Source organism: Amphibalanus amphitrite, unplaced genomic scaffold (genome assembly GCF_019059575.1).
Source record: "Amphibalanus amphitrite isolate SeventyFive unplaced genomic scaffold, NRLGWU_Aamphi_draft 000259F_arrow, whole genome shotgun sequence".
Taxonomy (NCBI): domain Eukaryota; kingdom Metazoa; phylum Arthropoda; class Thecostraca; order Balanomorpha; family Balanidae; genus Amphibalanus; species Amphibalanus amphitrite.
In genome coordinates, this window is record NW_024881754.1 from 515,468 (window position 1) to 531,748 (window position 16,281).

The 16,281-nt window shown below is 53.1% G+C and overlaps 1 protein-coding gene across 5 annotated transcripts in view; it reads left to right on the top strand.

The window, feature by feature from the left end:
- The window catches only part of LOC122386683 (tyrosine-protein phosphatase non-receptor type 4-like), an 82,623-nt gene that overhangs the window by 43,361 nt on the left and 22,981 nt on the right, over positions 1-16,281 (top strand). For all 5 annotated transcript variants that reach the window (XM_043376114.1, XM_043376113.1, XM_043376117.1 and 2 more), the window contains exon 11: positions 13,594-13,891. In XM_043376114.1, the coding sequence (XP_043232049.1) occupies positions 13,594-13,891 (298 nt within the window). The remainder of the gene's footprint in view (positions 1-13,593; positions 13,892-16,281) is intronic.

Below are 16,281 nucleotides of genomic sequence, written 5' to 3' on the forward strand. Positions count from 1 at the left end.
GTTAGCACGCGCAGTGGAGGGGGGAAGAGCGAATTTCGCCCACCCCTTCTGTTTTTCGCCAATATCTCATAAGATTAATGCGAAATTAATTATGGCTACCTGTCAAGAATTGAATTGGACATCTCATCGTGCAAGCAATAAGGAAATCGGTTCACAACTGTTCTAGTAATAGCGGTGTAAAGTGAACATCCTGTCGCCGCAGCGACGCGGCGACTCGGCAGCCGGTGCCGAACGCTACGCGCCGCCTGAATTGTAGACTGTGCCGGGACGGAACGGAACGGTTCCGTCTTTACATCGCGCTCCCTACCGCTGATTACATTCGATTCGCGTCAAATTTTGTGAGAAGACTAAGAAATGTACAGGCAATCTTATGGTGAAAGAATTTTGAAAATCGGTTGGTAAACAATTGAAATATGAACGTGTAAACACAAAAATGTGATTGCTGCGTTTCCCGCATCGGCCGAGCCCGCCTCAGCCGGCGACATGTTACTCTTAGCAGGCCGTCTCTAACTGCCATATTTATTATTGGATTAACTAGAAATTCCCCATGCATACTAAAAAATGTATGTTCTTTCGTATAGTGAAGATCAAAAGACGTGAAGATATCGTTGCGTGATAATGTTTTCGTTGAATTCACTTCATGATGCATTTCCACACGGCTCAAAATTCGCCGCAAAATACCGTTTGCCTGAGACACTTTTACTATGGAACGTGAATGCTTGACTACGATGACTATGCATTTCCATTCTCGCAGAGTTTGGGATATCACTAATCAGCAATCATTCATTTCAGAAAGTGTACACAAGCAAGCATGTCTTGACTGTCTTTCAAGGTCACGCGCGGTTGCGTGATGTTGATGCATGAAAACGGCGTTTGCCGCGAAAGTTATGAATGGCCCACTCCAATTTTTTCACAGATGGTTAGGAACATTGTGACGGACATAATATGTAAAAATTACCCAAATCGAAGGTGACGTGTTTTTTGCTATTTAAATTTTTCTGTTTTAATTCAAGGTTAAATGCATTTCAAGGTCACTTCAAATTAATTTTATAATTAAAAATCAAAGCCTTATCAATTGCCTATAAGACCCTGTTAATATCATTTTGATACCAAAAAAGGAACCAGAGTTATAGCCATTTAAAAAATTGATGTGTGGCATTTTTCGCTATATTCGATGACCTATATCTCAGCGATACGTTATCAAATTTCGAAAATATTATACGTAACTCAGTTTTGAACCATGCCCAGTCTGCCTACAAATTTTCAGAAAAATCAAAGGGGATGACGGATTTCGGTGTTTGATTTGACGTGGAATGCCCCCGGTGTTCGGTTCACACGGGTTTCAATGGCCGTATTTGACAGACTTATGGATGATCGGTCAAAGTCGGCTGCGGTATGCAGGCTGCGTCCCGGTTTGGTGTGGACTGTGGTCTGTGCACTTTTGCAGGCTGTGGCTTCTTCAATGCCTGAGTGAAGCACTGAGTTGGATTGGTTGGAGCAGCTTTATCTAGCGGCCTGAGTGCTATGTGCTGCTTCTTTAGCCAACGGAGCTGCTAGCTCCATTACTTCTGAAGTGCTCGCCTTTTTAATAACTTAATGCTAAAAAAAGCACTGGAGATGAAGGCTCTAGATGTTAGGTATGATACCACATGCAATCGGACTTTATTCCTTTCTGAGACGCGCGGTCGAGGTGCACCAGTAGACTGCGGCTGATGTGAAGGAGAGGTGACCCAGCCTCCCATTGGGGTTAACTAACGACCTGGCCAATCGCAGGGCGGGCGGCGCGTAACTGATGACCTGTCGTACCGGGGGTAGGCGCTCACCTATCGGCCGTCTCCGCACCGCCGCGCCGCCGTGTGTCACTGGGAGGGTTGGACAAAGGCGATACGCCTCTGAGGATACTTGTTGTTTGCTGTGTGGTATCTGCTACGTCTATCGTCGGCAGTCTTAGTCGTTTCTCGTTTGCTGTGCCAGTTTAATGCTACTTATGCTGTCCTCTTCTCCACCTGACGAGTCCATGGCTGTCGTTTCCTGTCTGCATTTTATTTCGCCACTTATCTGTTCTTGTTTATCTGTCTGCTATCCATCCTGCTGGTGTCACCTGTTCTGTGCGACTGCCGTGGCAGTGCTAGAGTAGCCCGCATCTCTGACGGATCGAGGCTGCGTCGGCGCTGCTCAGATATACGTTTTTACGTATAGCTGCCGGCTGATGAGATTCGCAGCGCGACGCGTTCCCACGACTCCTGTCACACAGATGGATGGGCTGTGATGGAGTGTTGTGCGATCTGAAGGGATTTGACTGTCACATTGGTCAGGTGTGGGGAGACTGAATGACGCCGACTCAAACGGCCTCGTGATGCTGCGAGGATAATATTCGCTCGCTATTTGCCACTAATGTTACCGATATCATTTGACTTATTCAGGGACGCGTTAATTAAATACACCTGGTTCCATATTGTTTATTGTGAAGCTCGTTTCAACAGCCGTTTTATGTCTTCCTGGAACGGATGTCGCGTGCGGATACCGTTTAACCGTCATAGCCGGCGCCCGGAGTTCTATTGCAGCCGCTCCAGGGAGGAGACAAACATTTGCTCTGTGACCCGGCGTCGTCCGGTCACGCAGGAGCGCTGAGGTGACTCAGGGGCGAGGTGTGGCTCTTCTAAAGCCGGCCACCCCTCCTCTGTTGGTCATTCCTCCTTCCCATCCGGGATAGGCGTCTGTTGACGCGTATCCCGAGCTAGCCTGATATTGACCGCTAGACACTATTCGGGAGGTATGCATTCCCAGCTGATGACTTCAACAAAGAAAGCGGAAGCCGCGGTCAGACGCCGTCAGGAGGCTTACACGAGTCACTGTCAGAGTCGCTACAACAAACATGGCACGAATGCATTAGTTGCTGCTTGAATGGTAAGAAACCTGATTTGGAGGCTGTCTTGCTGCCAGACTGCCTTGGAATAGATTAAATCGCCAGTAATTCTGACTGTTCTCGTATCTTCCTAGCTCGTTGCCATGTTTTGTCTATCCTCCCCACTTCTCCAGCATGCGAACAGGGACTTAAATCGCATTAGCCGGTGCGGCGGCCTGTGCCGAGCTCCGGTGGCGGAAAACCGGGACTCTCGGCGGCCGGAGGGGAAGGTGAACAGACGGATTATGTCTGTTCGGGCTCTTTCCGACAGAGCGGGCTCCGTAGGCCGACCGGCGCCGCTGGCCAGGAAACGGTTTCCTGCTGTGGTGGACGCTCCGGGTCGCTGGCGGCCCCTAGCGAACGTGACTGGTCGCGGGTCGAAAGTCGTCAAGTTCCAACATGGTGGCTGACTTTGGGCAGAAACAGATTATCGTGTAAAATAAAAGGCTGCATCTTTCGTGACCTGCACCACGGTATTCGTCACAGATCTCCATCCCAAGTCTTGCATTCTGTCTCTCCTGTCCTCTCCGGTAATACCGCCAGGTTTCCACCTCTTTGACACCCCATCGCACGGTTCGTCGGAAGGTCATCTCAGGCTCAAAAGAAACGGTATATACCATTCGAAAGCTGACGGTGAGCTGAATCCAAAAATGTAATTTTTATCAAAATCGATCGATGGCCTTTTTTGAAAATTGCGTTTTTGTGAAACCTTTATAATCTTTTATTCAACGGGCTGTCCCGGACATTCTTGAAAACATAAACATTTATTTTATAGTTCCAATGAAAGCTGAACACCAAAAGAACAGTATTTAGCGAAGCAATATTTCCAAACATTAATATGCGTCTCCCACAGCCGACAATAAGGCATAATCACACAGCCCAGTGTCACGATGGACCAAAGTCAGCCACACAGAAGCTTGAAATGACACTTATCGACTCGCAGACCCGGCGCTCTCGGCCCGCCTGACCGGCCACGGAAAGAACGTTTGGCTCTCGTTCTACTAAACAAATGTCATATTTGTCAGTTTAACTGTCCATATCGCTATTAAAGTTATTCAGGATACCTGTGAAGAAAATTCATTGTTCTGCCTGATTTACAACATGCTTTAATTTACATATTTCTTTTACATGTTTTGTTCCATCCAGCTACGCTCAGTGCCCGCGCAGGGGAAGTGAGCGGGGTTTCACTGTCAGAGGCTGTACTGGTGACGGCTGCTCGGCCGTGCGACCGGTCAAAGGTTACCCTGCCCCACCGTGCGCTACCCCCACTCCACCCGAACTGAGGCCGGTGCAACCTCTGACATTTCAGCGCGGCCAATTTTCCTTATATGGGCATGATACCAAGCTCAATTGAGCAAAGTAGACACGAACAAATGCAAATTAATGTATGATGTGAAGATGACAGAACAATGAATTTTCTTCACAGGTATCCTGAATAACTTTACTAGCGATGTGGACAGTTAAACTGACAAATACGACATTTGGTTAGTAGAACGAGAGCCGAACGTTCTTTCCGTGGCTGGTCAGGCGGACCGAGAGCGCCGGGTCTGCGAGTCGATAAGGGTCATTTCACGCTTCTGTGTGGCTGACTTTGGTCCATCGTGACACTGGGCTGTGTCATTACGCCTTATTGTCGGCTGTGGGAGACGCATATTAATGTTTGGAAATATTGCTTCGCTAAATATTGTTCTTTTGGCGTTCAGCTTTCATTGGAACTAAAAAATACATGTTTATGTTTTCAAGAATGTCCGGGACAGCCCGTTGAATAAAAGATTATAAAGGTTTCACAAAAACGCAATTTTCAAAAAAGGCCATCGATCGATTTTGATAAAAATTACATTTTTGGATTCAGCTCACCGTCAGCTTTCGAATGGTATATACCGTTTCTTTTGAGCCTGAGATGACCTTCCGACGAACCGTGATCGATTGCAACTTTAAGTTCCATCGTCCACCGCTGCCCAAGCCTCAACTGGAACCCGACCTTTGAGTCGCGCCCGGTGGCCGTGGCCGGTCAGCGCTGCGGCCGTCTGTTGATGCGTCTCCTGGCTACGGCCGGCGCCGCGGGCCCGGGCCCGTCCCGTCGGCGGGCGGTCCAGTTCATCGGCGCCGACTCGGCCGACGTGCCATCGACGGCGGGCCGCGCGTCGGTGCCGCCCGAGACGGTGGTCGTCCCGCCCGGAGATGGGCATGGTGCTCCGCGCCGCAGTACGGCTGGTGGCCTGCGAGGGCGGCACGGCTAAAGTCAGGTCAGTCTGAGAGCGGTGTGGCCTAAGTCAGTTCAGTCCGAGGCTGGTTTGGTCAAGGTCAGGCATTTTGTGATGACAGTGCCCTGTCAGGTAAGTTTGAGGGTGGCACTGCCAAATTCCGGTCAGTCTGAGCAGTGTGGCTAAAAAACTGTTCAATGTTGATACTGTCCAGTTGACAGTATCTGGGGGAGGTCGACTTTGGTTGAGAGGAAAAGCCCATCAAAGGTGACTGTGCTTTTTCCTGGTGGTCTCTGAGACCTCAATCCGAAAAGAAAGATACCGTTCTTGTCGTTCATTGCTTCTTGATACTGGATGGGATGAGCATTCGCTTAATCGAATCTCACAACCGTATGAGCCGTACCGTCTATTGTAGTATTGTAAGCGCGCTGCCTTTATCTGTTTCGATCTTGGCTTCGGTAGCTACCGCTATGGCACGTCCACGGCCGCTGTCGCATTCCTTCCCATGGAGTAGCTTTTCAGAATCCCGTCTAGGTCAGGACGTGGGCGGGCTGCAGGAGGTGAGCGATCCTATCGCCAGCCGCATTATGTAGACCTCAGTGATTCACCTGCTGACTTATGAATGAACCTGAGACGTATTTGGATCAAACTCGGCTAATGAGGATGCCGGCTCAACACCAGCTGCAGCATAAATGGCTGCGTGATCGAAAAAAAAAACATCAAAGGTAGCTAATAGCTTTACCCGATTTGAATCCCAAGCCGTGGCCTGGGTATCAGAAATATTGTGATTCGTAAGTTCCCAGAGGAGACATACAGAAAATATCCTGTAGTGACGGCCCTCGCTGTGGTTTCGTGGTGTTAGACGCAGCCAATCTAGTTCTAAGGGCTGGCTTGGTTTATCGAAAGGGTCCAATTGCTGGCTTGTCAAAAGGGTCAGGCGGCCCCCAGCCATCAATTCGTGATTGGCACATTGTCCTCGTCAGGCGCAGTCGTGCATTCCTTTGTAGATAGTGTCTGGTTTATGATTAGGTGCGCCACTCCGTTAGGCTGATTGTGAAGTGTCGTGAGACTTCTAAACGCCTGTCCACTTCTCATTCACAGCGCTCATATTATTAGCACTTGCCGTATGACTTATTGCATTCCATTCTCTGGCATTTTACTTTTTCGGGCTGGCATGTTATTAGCTCTAATTATAGCATGTTTAATGGGATCCCCTAGTGTTTTTGTACTCAATTTTCATAAATGTGTGGCTTTTCGCACAATATCATGTTCTCATTAACTAACTTCCAGTAATGTTTGCTGGAGTGCTGAATCACCTACCCTACCTGTGACCACTATTTGTGATCAACTTTCCCGTTCGCCGAACGCTAATAGTCTCCTCACGGAACCGGTGACATCACCCCCCTCCGTGGATTCTCCGTGCCGGGACCGGGCGGATCGCGTGGCGGGCCGACCGGCGTGGCCGCCGCGCGTGCTAACGTGGCTCCTTACACGCGTCATTATTGATGGCCGCAACTGGAGCTGTGTCCATGACCCTGGCAGGCGTGTGGGTTATTCATGAGCCCAAACGGACGGACACTGCCCCAGTTATGCGCTTAATTACACGCAATGTTAATGTGGAGCCTTTGAAGCCTTGCGTCAGCCTCATGCATTTGTGCGTGCTCCGGTTTGGGATGATTACTGAGGTTGATATTTCGCAGAGGTGTAAATAGGGCAAGTGTTGACCGGAAGCTGCATTTAGCATTAGGATTTTACAGACTGAAGAATTGAAATGCATTGGTCATAGACTCGTAACTACACGTGTCTCAAGATCAGTAATGGTTTTAGCGGAACCCTTTAGCCTTGGAGTAAAATCTAAATAATCCATGTAGCTGCCGGCCGTGGCCATTGCGCGCTGCGTGGTCGCGCATTCAGGCACGCCACGGTCATGAACCTTGGCGGCCGGCGGCGCGGCCCGTTTTGAATTCGGTGCAGGGTCGAACGAGCGCTGCCGATGGAATATTAACCGGCCGCTCATATCGACGACTTGTGAACTGCCACAGCCGCTGGACCGGCCCGGCGGTGTAGGACCACGGGGGACCGACATGCGAGACGTTCCTGACAGCCGGGTGAAATACTGGACAGTGCCCAAAAGTTCTGCTGGAAAGTAGACAGGTCGACTGGTAGACAGGACAGTGAACAGCCAATATTCCTCGGACGGACTCCGTCTAGCAAGGGTGGGACGGTCAATCGGTGGACACTGGACAGCGGACAGAATGGCTGCTGTGTCTTGGAGCTACCTCTGGGACATTTTAGCCAGCCATTCGAGAGAGGTTCTGATTTTAGTGAGACCGATGCATGCTGCGCATGGTGCACATTGCACATTTGGGGACTGCATCTTTGGGCTGCCTAGCGTCAGCCATGGGAGCACCCGTCATGTTTGGGTGTTATTCCGACTCTGGTCCAGCTGAGTTGGACCGGAGTGGCGAGTGGTGACAGCTGTTTATTATTGGGGTTCACCGGCTGCAACCTGATGTCGCGATACATCGGCGCCACCCAGGCTCGGGCTGGTGACCGGTCAGTGTAGACACCCAACCTACATTTCAGTTTTGGCGGACATTCTGGGTATTCGCGGAATGTCGCTTTGCTACGTTCATGCATTTTGGATGGCCCCGTGCAAAGCGTATATGTGGCTCACTTTATGGAATTTTGTACCTTTTGGACGTCATTGCGGTCGACCTTGTTCGTGATCGTGCCTTGCCAACTGCCTACGCCCCGGAAACTGGCATTTGTACCCCAAATGGACCGCCTTGCATAAGCCAGGTCTGTCATCCATGAATTGTAGCATTTTCAGCACTCAGGGGTCGTATGTGGCCGGTAAACAGCTCTTAATAGTTTGCCGAGTGTGTGCCGGACGTTCTGATGGACCTCAAACGCAGAATGACCTTCCAGACTGTTCAGTGTAGTTTCTGTCGCTGCTGGTTGTTTGATGTCTTTGAGTCGGTCGTGACGATAGTGGAGGCGGCGCCGAAACAAACACAGTATCCGGACCCCGAGTTTGTGACGAGACTGTCGGGTGTCGGCAGATCCTGTCCCGCGTCCTCCAGTGTTGTCCGGTTTCGCGATGCCGTCCAATGTTTACTGGTGGCTGGTAAATAGGTATTGATGATACCTTCTTGATTGTGATAGATTGAGTTTTTGGAGTGGTGCACTGGGGCTGACACATTGGATATTGCGCAGATGACGTTTGTAGGTTTGATTCTATCAAGGACGCTGCGATTTATTGCGACTCATCTTCGATACCGAGAAGAAAAAGTCGCGGAAAAATACGAAAGCCAATGTGCCTGCGAATAACCAGCTGCTCCTGTCCTGAACTATCCGTCGTAGTTAAGCTCTGTATAGGAACCCTTCACCCTGACATTCCTCGAAGCCAGCACCGGTCACCGCTCGATACCATCGTCGATATTGTTTGTTATTTTCCAGGGACCTTTCATGGCGCTCCTACGCCGCAGCCGGCCAGCTAACCGAATGTTCAGTCGAGGTGACCCCCAGTCCCGACCTAACCGGCCCTCTTCACCGTTTGCCCTGACAGCAAGGTGACTCACGCACACAGATGCCAAAAGTGGCACGGACGAGCACTGCCCGTCCCCAACAGGTGGTCGAACGGAGACTGATGGTGCGCCTGTGATTACTGATAGGCGCACAGGCGCTACAAGTGGAGTTGATGTGTCCGACGGCACGGGTAAACAGTTGCTCAGCCGATATCTGCCCCCGCCTCCGTCACTGCTGGTGGTGGCCCACCGAACCGAACTACTATAGTCAGGCAGCGGGCGGGTTGGCTCCCCGCCCCCGCACGGAGCTCGTGCTGCGATGACACAAAGACGCCCGTTTCTTGTGCCGGGCTGAGCTCTGACGTCACGGGGTCCGTGGAGGGTCATCGGCTGGCTCGGGTCGCCACCGTGAATTGCCTCTGTTTGCTGTTGGGACGCCCGGGGCAGGTGACACTGCTGGCTGATGCAATCAGCTCGTTATACGCTGCCTGCGACCAATTTCGCACAGGCGACGATGGGCCGGTAGTTTCCTTGATCCGTGACAGGCGGACTGGTGATTGCGAGCTACATGAACGGTGACCTTTGGTCGGACATATGACTGGCTTGCGACTGCCTAATCGGACCGCGAACATGATCGCAGCGTGGGGAGGGGAAGCACACGAAGTTTAGGGGCGGGTACGACCGAACTGAACCGTCCGCGACTCCGCACCGGTCGTGATCCCACACCCGCGTTTGTGGGACCAATGCAGCGCCAGCGATTGCCTAGCTCAAACCGGTCTGTTGCCGGTGTGCCGTGGTGCCGTGTTCCGCAGTAGTGCCGACCGGTGCCGCCAGGCGGCTCTGCCGGCGCTGTCGGCTCTGCCGCGCGGGTCAGGTGTCTGCCGGCAGGGCCGGTCAGTGGTACGGCGGACAGCCCGGGGTCGACCGCCCGTGGCGTGGGGTGAGGTGTCGGCACTTGTGATACGGAGCGTGCGATAGTGGCCGGGTGACTCGTGCCGGCTGATAGTGAGGGGGCCGGGATCCTTCGGGCCGGCGTCCGCTGAGACCGATAGCGGCGACCGAGACGGACGGCAGACGGCGCGGTGAGCGGTCCGCCAGGTCACAGGAGTTTGGTGTGGATCTGTGTCCCCGGCCGGTCAGTGGTGGGTTTAGTGATTGTGGAAGCACAGCTGGTGAGTGCGGATCTCCAATTCCCATTGAGGATCAGTGGTGTTCAGTGAGGACCGCCAGTGTCCGGTGGGTCCTGAGGACCACCTCTGTCCGTGAGGACTACTGCCGCTGTCAGTGAGGAGGACCGCCTGAGGGCACGGCTATGCCGTCCGTGTCGCTGCCACGGAAGCAGCCTCGCGGCGTGACGGACGCCGCCCCCAAGCTGGCCAGTCTGCTGCAGACGCTGTGCCGAGCCTTCTGCGGGCCCAACAGTCGCAAAGCCGGGTGAGTCAGCGGCGCCGGAGGAAACTGCACGGCGAGATATTTGACCGGGAAGGTGTCAAACAGACGTGCTAAATCGCAGGTTTAGTCCAAGGTGGTGTTCATATTGGACAGGTGCCGTGTCAGGATTTGTTGTTTCGACCCGTGCTTTTTGCTTCCTGAAACGCTGTCGATCCTTGCTGGTTTGTCAGTGGTCTGTCGGCCTGTCTGTCCTTCTTCACCTGTCGGTGGAACATTCGGTAATCGTGCCGTGGTCACCGGTAGTTTGAGGAGGGCTGTGTGCGCCAATGTCGGCAGACATCGACCGCCGTACACGCCCTGACCGTAACGAGACGGCCGTGGCCGTAGCCGGTACGGCAGTGGCCGTAGCCGGTACGGCAGTGGCCGTAGCCGGCACGGTGGCTCTACGACTCAGGCGGTCCGTTAGCGCACGGCCCATGTTTCGTGCCGCCGTGGCTAGTTCCTGGACTCACGGCATCGCCAGTCACTGACGGGGACGGACTGAAGGACGGTGGGCCCTGGGCTGCTTTCTATCTATACTGTGGGTCGGCGCTAACTTTTGTTCGCCCTTATCCGGCTGCAAGATCGCCGCGCCGCGCCATGATAAGCCGTGATATCAGCCGGCAGTCGTATACGAGATCTGTTTGTAATGATGATGGGGTATAAATTACAGAGCCTGTCCGCTTCGCTTGTAGCTGTGAGCGCCCGGGAGGTGATTGCCGCTCCTGCCCTCAGGTCGGCTCGGTTCCCAGCCTTGCCGAGCGCGCCCTGTAGTCATGTTTGCACTTTTCCCGACGGCGGCCCGGAAGGCCGGCTGCCGGTTCCCGGTTATTACACTGCACTCCGAACTATGATCAGACGCGGCCGGCGGAAACCACTGCCGACAAGACCCGGGCCCGTTACCGGCAAAAGTGGCCGCTCCGCCGACCGACTGTCAGGCTGGGACGGTATGGGAAAGAAGCGGGTCCTTGGCACTGTTGGCGTGTGTCGTACCGCCGGTTCACGGGCAACAAACAACTCTGTGACTTTTAGCGCGTGGTAAACGGAGCAAGGTTTACTAATTGTCACGCGATGCGACGCCGCCGCGGCGGCACGGCTTCTTGTGAGCATGACAGGATAGCCGGTTGAGAATGGGAAATCGTGATAATACGGTTGGTGTTGGGTTTCATAAATTCATACCTTGACACGCCATTTGAAAGCGAGCAGGCAGGTTTTCGTGACTTTGGTGATTGATTTGCTTACGCGTGTTGTTGCACATGCGTACTCTACGAAATCGGCGTTACCATGTATCAGATAACTCCTCCGGGCGTCATCTGATTTCAATTATTTAGGTAATATACCATTTGTCGATACTAAACGTCATCTGACGTCCGTTTACGTAATCTGGCGTTACGTCACCTGCCATCCCGTGAGGAACGCCCCAGCCCGTGCCGCCGAGTCGGGGCGGGCTGACGGCTGACGGCGCTACCACCATCCCGTGAGCTCCCCTATCGCAGGCGGCTGCACTATCGGGGCCTATCGCCTCAGCCCGGCGGCGAGGGGCGGCGGGGGCTGCAGTCTGACCCGACCGGACGTGGGGGGGGGGGGGGCGTGATAGCGTGGTCACCGCGCGCCGCACGCCCTCAGTCGCAGTCAGTCCGACCGCGGAGGAGCTGCCGCTGCGAGCAGCGCAACGCGAAATACTCGTGGAGGCGAGTGGTGACCTGAGAGCTGAGCGTGTGGCTGACGCTGGTGTGACAGTGGAGAGGGTCTGTGTAAGGGTCCGTGGACTGGTGGTGAGACCTCAGCCGTTGACACGGTGTCCAGTGAAGCCCCAGAGGACGCTGCGCCGCCAGCGCAGCCTGGAGGGATGCTGGCGCGCGGGGCGGCCATGCTGCGCGCAGAGCCCATCAACACAGTGGCGGCTCTCCTCGAGAGACTGCGCGGCAATGTGGCGCGCAAGAGGGCGCTGTTTGAGCAGACCCCGCTGCTGCGCCGCCGCCGGCCGCTGCCGTGAGTCCTCCGTGAGACCTGGCGGGGTCGTGCTAGGTCACAGCTGGATGATATCGTGTCTGGGCTGTTCCCTGTGTCAGGGTCGTTTGATAGGGTGTATACGTATTATACGTATAGGTCGAGGATAGGTAGAGTTGACGGAGCAAGGCGGGCTGCTTGGCCGGCCAATCAGAAGATAAGTAATTTGTCTTGCAATGAGCTTCATGGTTGTGGGTCGGACGCCAGCTCCGTATGAAAGATAGATGGCCTTTGCTCCCTCAAGACGTTCACGGTCAGGTCCACGTGTTCGTGGGGCTGAGGCGCTCCATCATGTGATCGGGAAGTCTGCGCCCCCTACGTTAACAGCGCCATCTAGGTCAGTTTTGCAAACGTCAGGTGGTGCATTTCAGCTCACAAGAAGTCCTAGATTGATATGGTTCAGTTGCGACAGGTATCTGATAGCATTATTGTTTCACAATCGTCTTTTTGTACTTCGTATTTTTCACTTCTTCCGGCTTCAGTTCTGTACTCCACTCTTGTGTTCAGCTTTGTACAGCTACATTCTTCTGAACTCTCAACTTTGCGCCCCAGTTCTAGATTCCCCTCCAGCGTGTGCGTTTTTCGCGCGCCGACGTCGGCTTCGTGGTATGGGGTGGCTATCTGATACCACGTGATCTCAGCGCCTGTGTCACCCCCGGCAAGCTGCTCCGCCCAGCCGACCAGCTGGCCGGTCACGTGGTCTCACGTCACTGCCGGTTCCGGCGGGGTCGCGGCCGCCGTGCCTGGGCGGATATCTCTGTCTAGGTAGCGGCGGACCCGACCGCCGCGCTGCACTGGTGGAATGGATGGTGGAGTGGGTACAGATGCAGTTGAACTGCGTAAATTTGAGAAACTCCCTACATTGTTTGTAATGGACCTGCGTCCTGCATTTCTGTCTGAACTGAGGCGTTGAACTCAACTCTCGCCACAGTTTATAAGAAAAAGCAATGCGGATCGTTTTCGCTAGCAAATTAATGAGGGCGTTATGATGTTTTTTGATAACGTCGACGTCTCAAATTGGGCTGAACTGGAACCAAGGACGAAGATGTCGCTGTATCTTATCGGAAACGTTCATTAGTGCTATATCAGTCGCTTTTGAACGTTAAAGATGAGTGGAGATATTAGTGATAGTTAGACATTGATAACGTTTTGTGTTTACATATCAGTGTCCATTTTTTCGCTGATCTCGGTGCGGTGCACGACTGTTTCATTTTCTAGCCTGATGTGATTGAAATGTTTTCCTTCCCAACTTATTTGGATGAACGCTGTTAATGTTGATCTGTTTGGAGGAATTGGTCAAATTAACCTTGTTTATTCTATTGTGCATCCAATGTATACAGAATGTAATGTGCACCTCATGTATAACCCATGCATGCAGACTGCAGTTCATATCTCTCAAGAGTGGGACATTGGTCTGTCATCCAGACGTGCTTGTTTCTTCCTCATCACGCCTATGCCATCGTTCATCTGACCGCACCCTGCCTGACTGAGCGCTCTCTGACTGTGCCGGCAGCGATGGCAGCTTCCTGGAGCGTCTGCCGCCTCTCCAAGTGCCTCTGGTGGTCGGCCCGGCCGGCATGCCCTCTGTGGGCGACATGTCGCCGCACAAGGCCGCCGTGGCGCCGGTGCACCCCTCGTCACCGCCGCCGCCCCCGCCCTCGTCCGCCGCCGGCCCGGACCCCACCCTCCTGACCGACACGGCCCGGCCTTTTACACCGGCGGCGCCCGGCAAACTCAGCTACATGGACGACAGCGAGGAGAGCGACAAAACGCAGGAGTCCGCCTCGGCCGCCAGCACAGAGCCATCTGTGGTGAGTAGCGAGAACTATTGGTTCGGCTGTCCAACAGCGAGCAGCGCTAGTGGTGTGACATGGCTTACCAGTGTAATTTGTGTTCCCGTATTGGATTGCTATGCGAGAACCTATATATAATAATCACAAAGATCAAGTAGATTTGAACATAGCTAAATTTTCACTGGTGAATGATACCAAACATGACCTGCCCCTCGTTCGCGTCTTGGGGTGCCCTACCGGCGACTTTGGTAACTACGAGTGTGGTATGGTTCATTGACGTTTATCGGTGGTAGGCGAAAAAGCATGCTTACTTAAACGCTAAGCTCAGCCTTTTTTTGCTGAAAACTAAATATGCATCAGCAGCGTATGTGGTAAATCGGAGACTGAATCTGATCGCCAATTCCTAGCAATGTCTGTTCAGCCGATTCAATTCATTGTGTGTCTCAGTACATTTGCTTTCAAATCTCAAGTAAACCGGCTTTCCAAGCGCAGTCACTGGTGATGGTGGCTTTCTGAGTCAGCTGGTTGTTCCCCGGGCAGATTATTGGAGAATTGAAATGTATACCATTATTTCTCGTTTCCCCTGTTAATTGACATTGCCGTTCCTCTCCATGTGGGAGAACATCCTAATGCTTCCGGGTATCTCCGAAACCCCCTCGATCTGGACACATTCCGGGTCTTCTTGTTCCATGAAGCACCATTGAGGCCAGTGCAGTCTCATCAGTCTCTGTTCATCAGCGCGGATGTGCCGTCCCCACGCCAGGACTTCCCCACGTATTCGGAACTGGCCCCGACCGTCGTGTGGGTGGCGACATCCATTGGGGACAGATGGCGGGCTATTGACGGCCCGTAATAGCGCTGACCGGTGCTGACAATAGAGAGGGGTGTGGCGCTGTGCCTGGGAGGGATACGGACCGGGAGGGGGCAGGGGGGCCCGGATGGCTCGGCAGGGGGCTCCGGGCCGGCTGCGTGCACTCCGAGCCGATACACCGGAAACGGCGACTTCCGGCGGACGGACGCCGCCCGACTCGTCCATCGAGTTTCATGTGGTCGTGTCGGCTGGTTTAGTGGTTCGCCGGCTGCTTTAGTGGCCCATCCCAGAGTGTTGAGTGACTCACACCTATCAGACGTCACGCTTTAATGAAGTAGACGCTGGTATTCATTTGAACTCTGAAGTGAATATCCGAGATATTTAATGCATGGGCATACGAGCATACCTACCTCACGCAGACAGGTGCTATATGTCAGTAAAAGCGTCCAGCTGATTGGCTGAAAACATTATTAATTGCAAAGGTGTTAACGACACGACTCACCTCTATTGGTTTTGTATCTTATTTTAGCTAGACGGCTTAGTTGCATGCGTCTTTCTCATTTATTATATTCTGTTAAATTTGAGCTCTTTAATGTCTCACTTTGAACATGGCTGCCGCGCTGACACGATTCTTCGAATTGGACTATGAAATTAATTACTGAGCATTCATCGCAAAGAGAGATGTTCCGCCTCGTCGGCTATAAGCCTAATGCAAACGGAGTCCTATTGCAGCCTGCAAAGTGGGGGGACCACCGCTTTCTGGACGCCGGCTGGCTGCTGACATTTAAAAAAATATATAACTCCTACGGTCGCAGCTGCCCTGTCAATACCACTTGTCGGGCTGGATGAGACCGGTGGCAATATGTATTTTGGTAATGTATTCTTAATGCCAGTCCACGGCACTGGCCACGTGACGTAATGCTCTAACGTGCTGCGCTTCACGGCGTCGTCACGTGATCAACTGTGCGATCTGTAACAATTCCGGCGAATTTGGGACTTCTCCAATCTTTTAGCAATGATTTGGTGGGCGTTGCGGACTCGGTCGAAGCACGGTATCAAAGTCAACTCTATATTCCCCTTCAGGCAGTCTTCATTCGACTTGATGCTAATCACAAAACGGAGTTCGCTGGAACGGTCTCATTGGAAGTGCCGCAGGGGCGGTACGTGGAACCCTCCAACATTGTCAGACTCGGGCCGGGCGTTACTAATTCTGGCCGAACGTCACGGCCTACCGACTGCGGCTCCCAGCGTGCGCTGGGACTGTGTGACCCAGTCCTGGGAGACTGCTCGGACTGTGACCCAGTCTCTGGGAGACTGTGACCGGTGGGTGGGAGATTGTTTTGCTGGCGTGCGGTGTGTTTTCTGGGAGAATGCGTTCATGACAGGCCGTGCGCCACTGGCCCTGACCGGTCTCTCCGCTGGCCAGGCTGGCTGGGTTTTGAATGAAGGCTGCACAAGGGCATAGTCTTGATGCCTGGCAATGTTGCTCACTTCGGGGCAGTCAGATGTGTTGTGAGTAATCAGGGGCAACCTTCTGCGTTAATGGCATTGTCACATAAAGGAGTTCGTTCGCTTGTGGCAATGATCTTGAAGACGA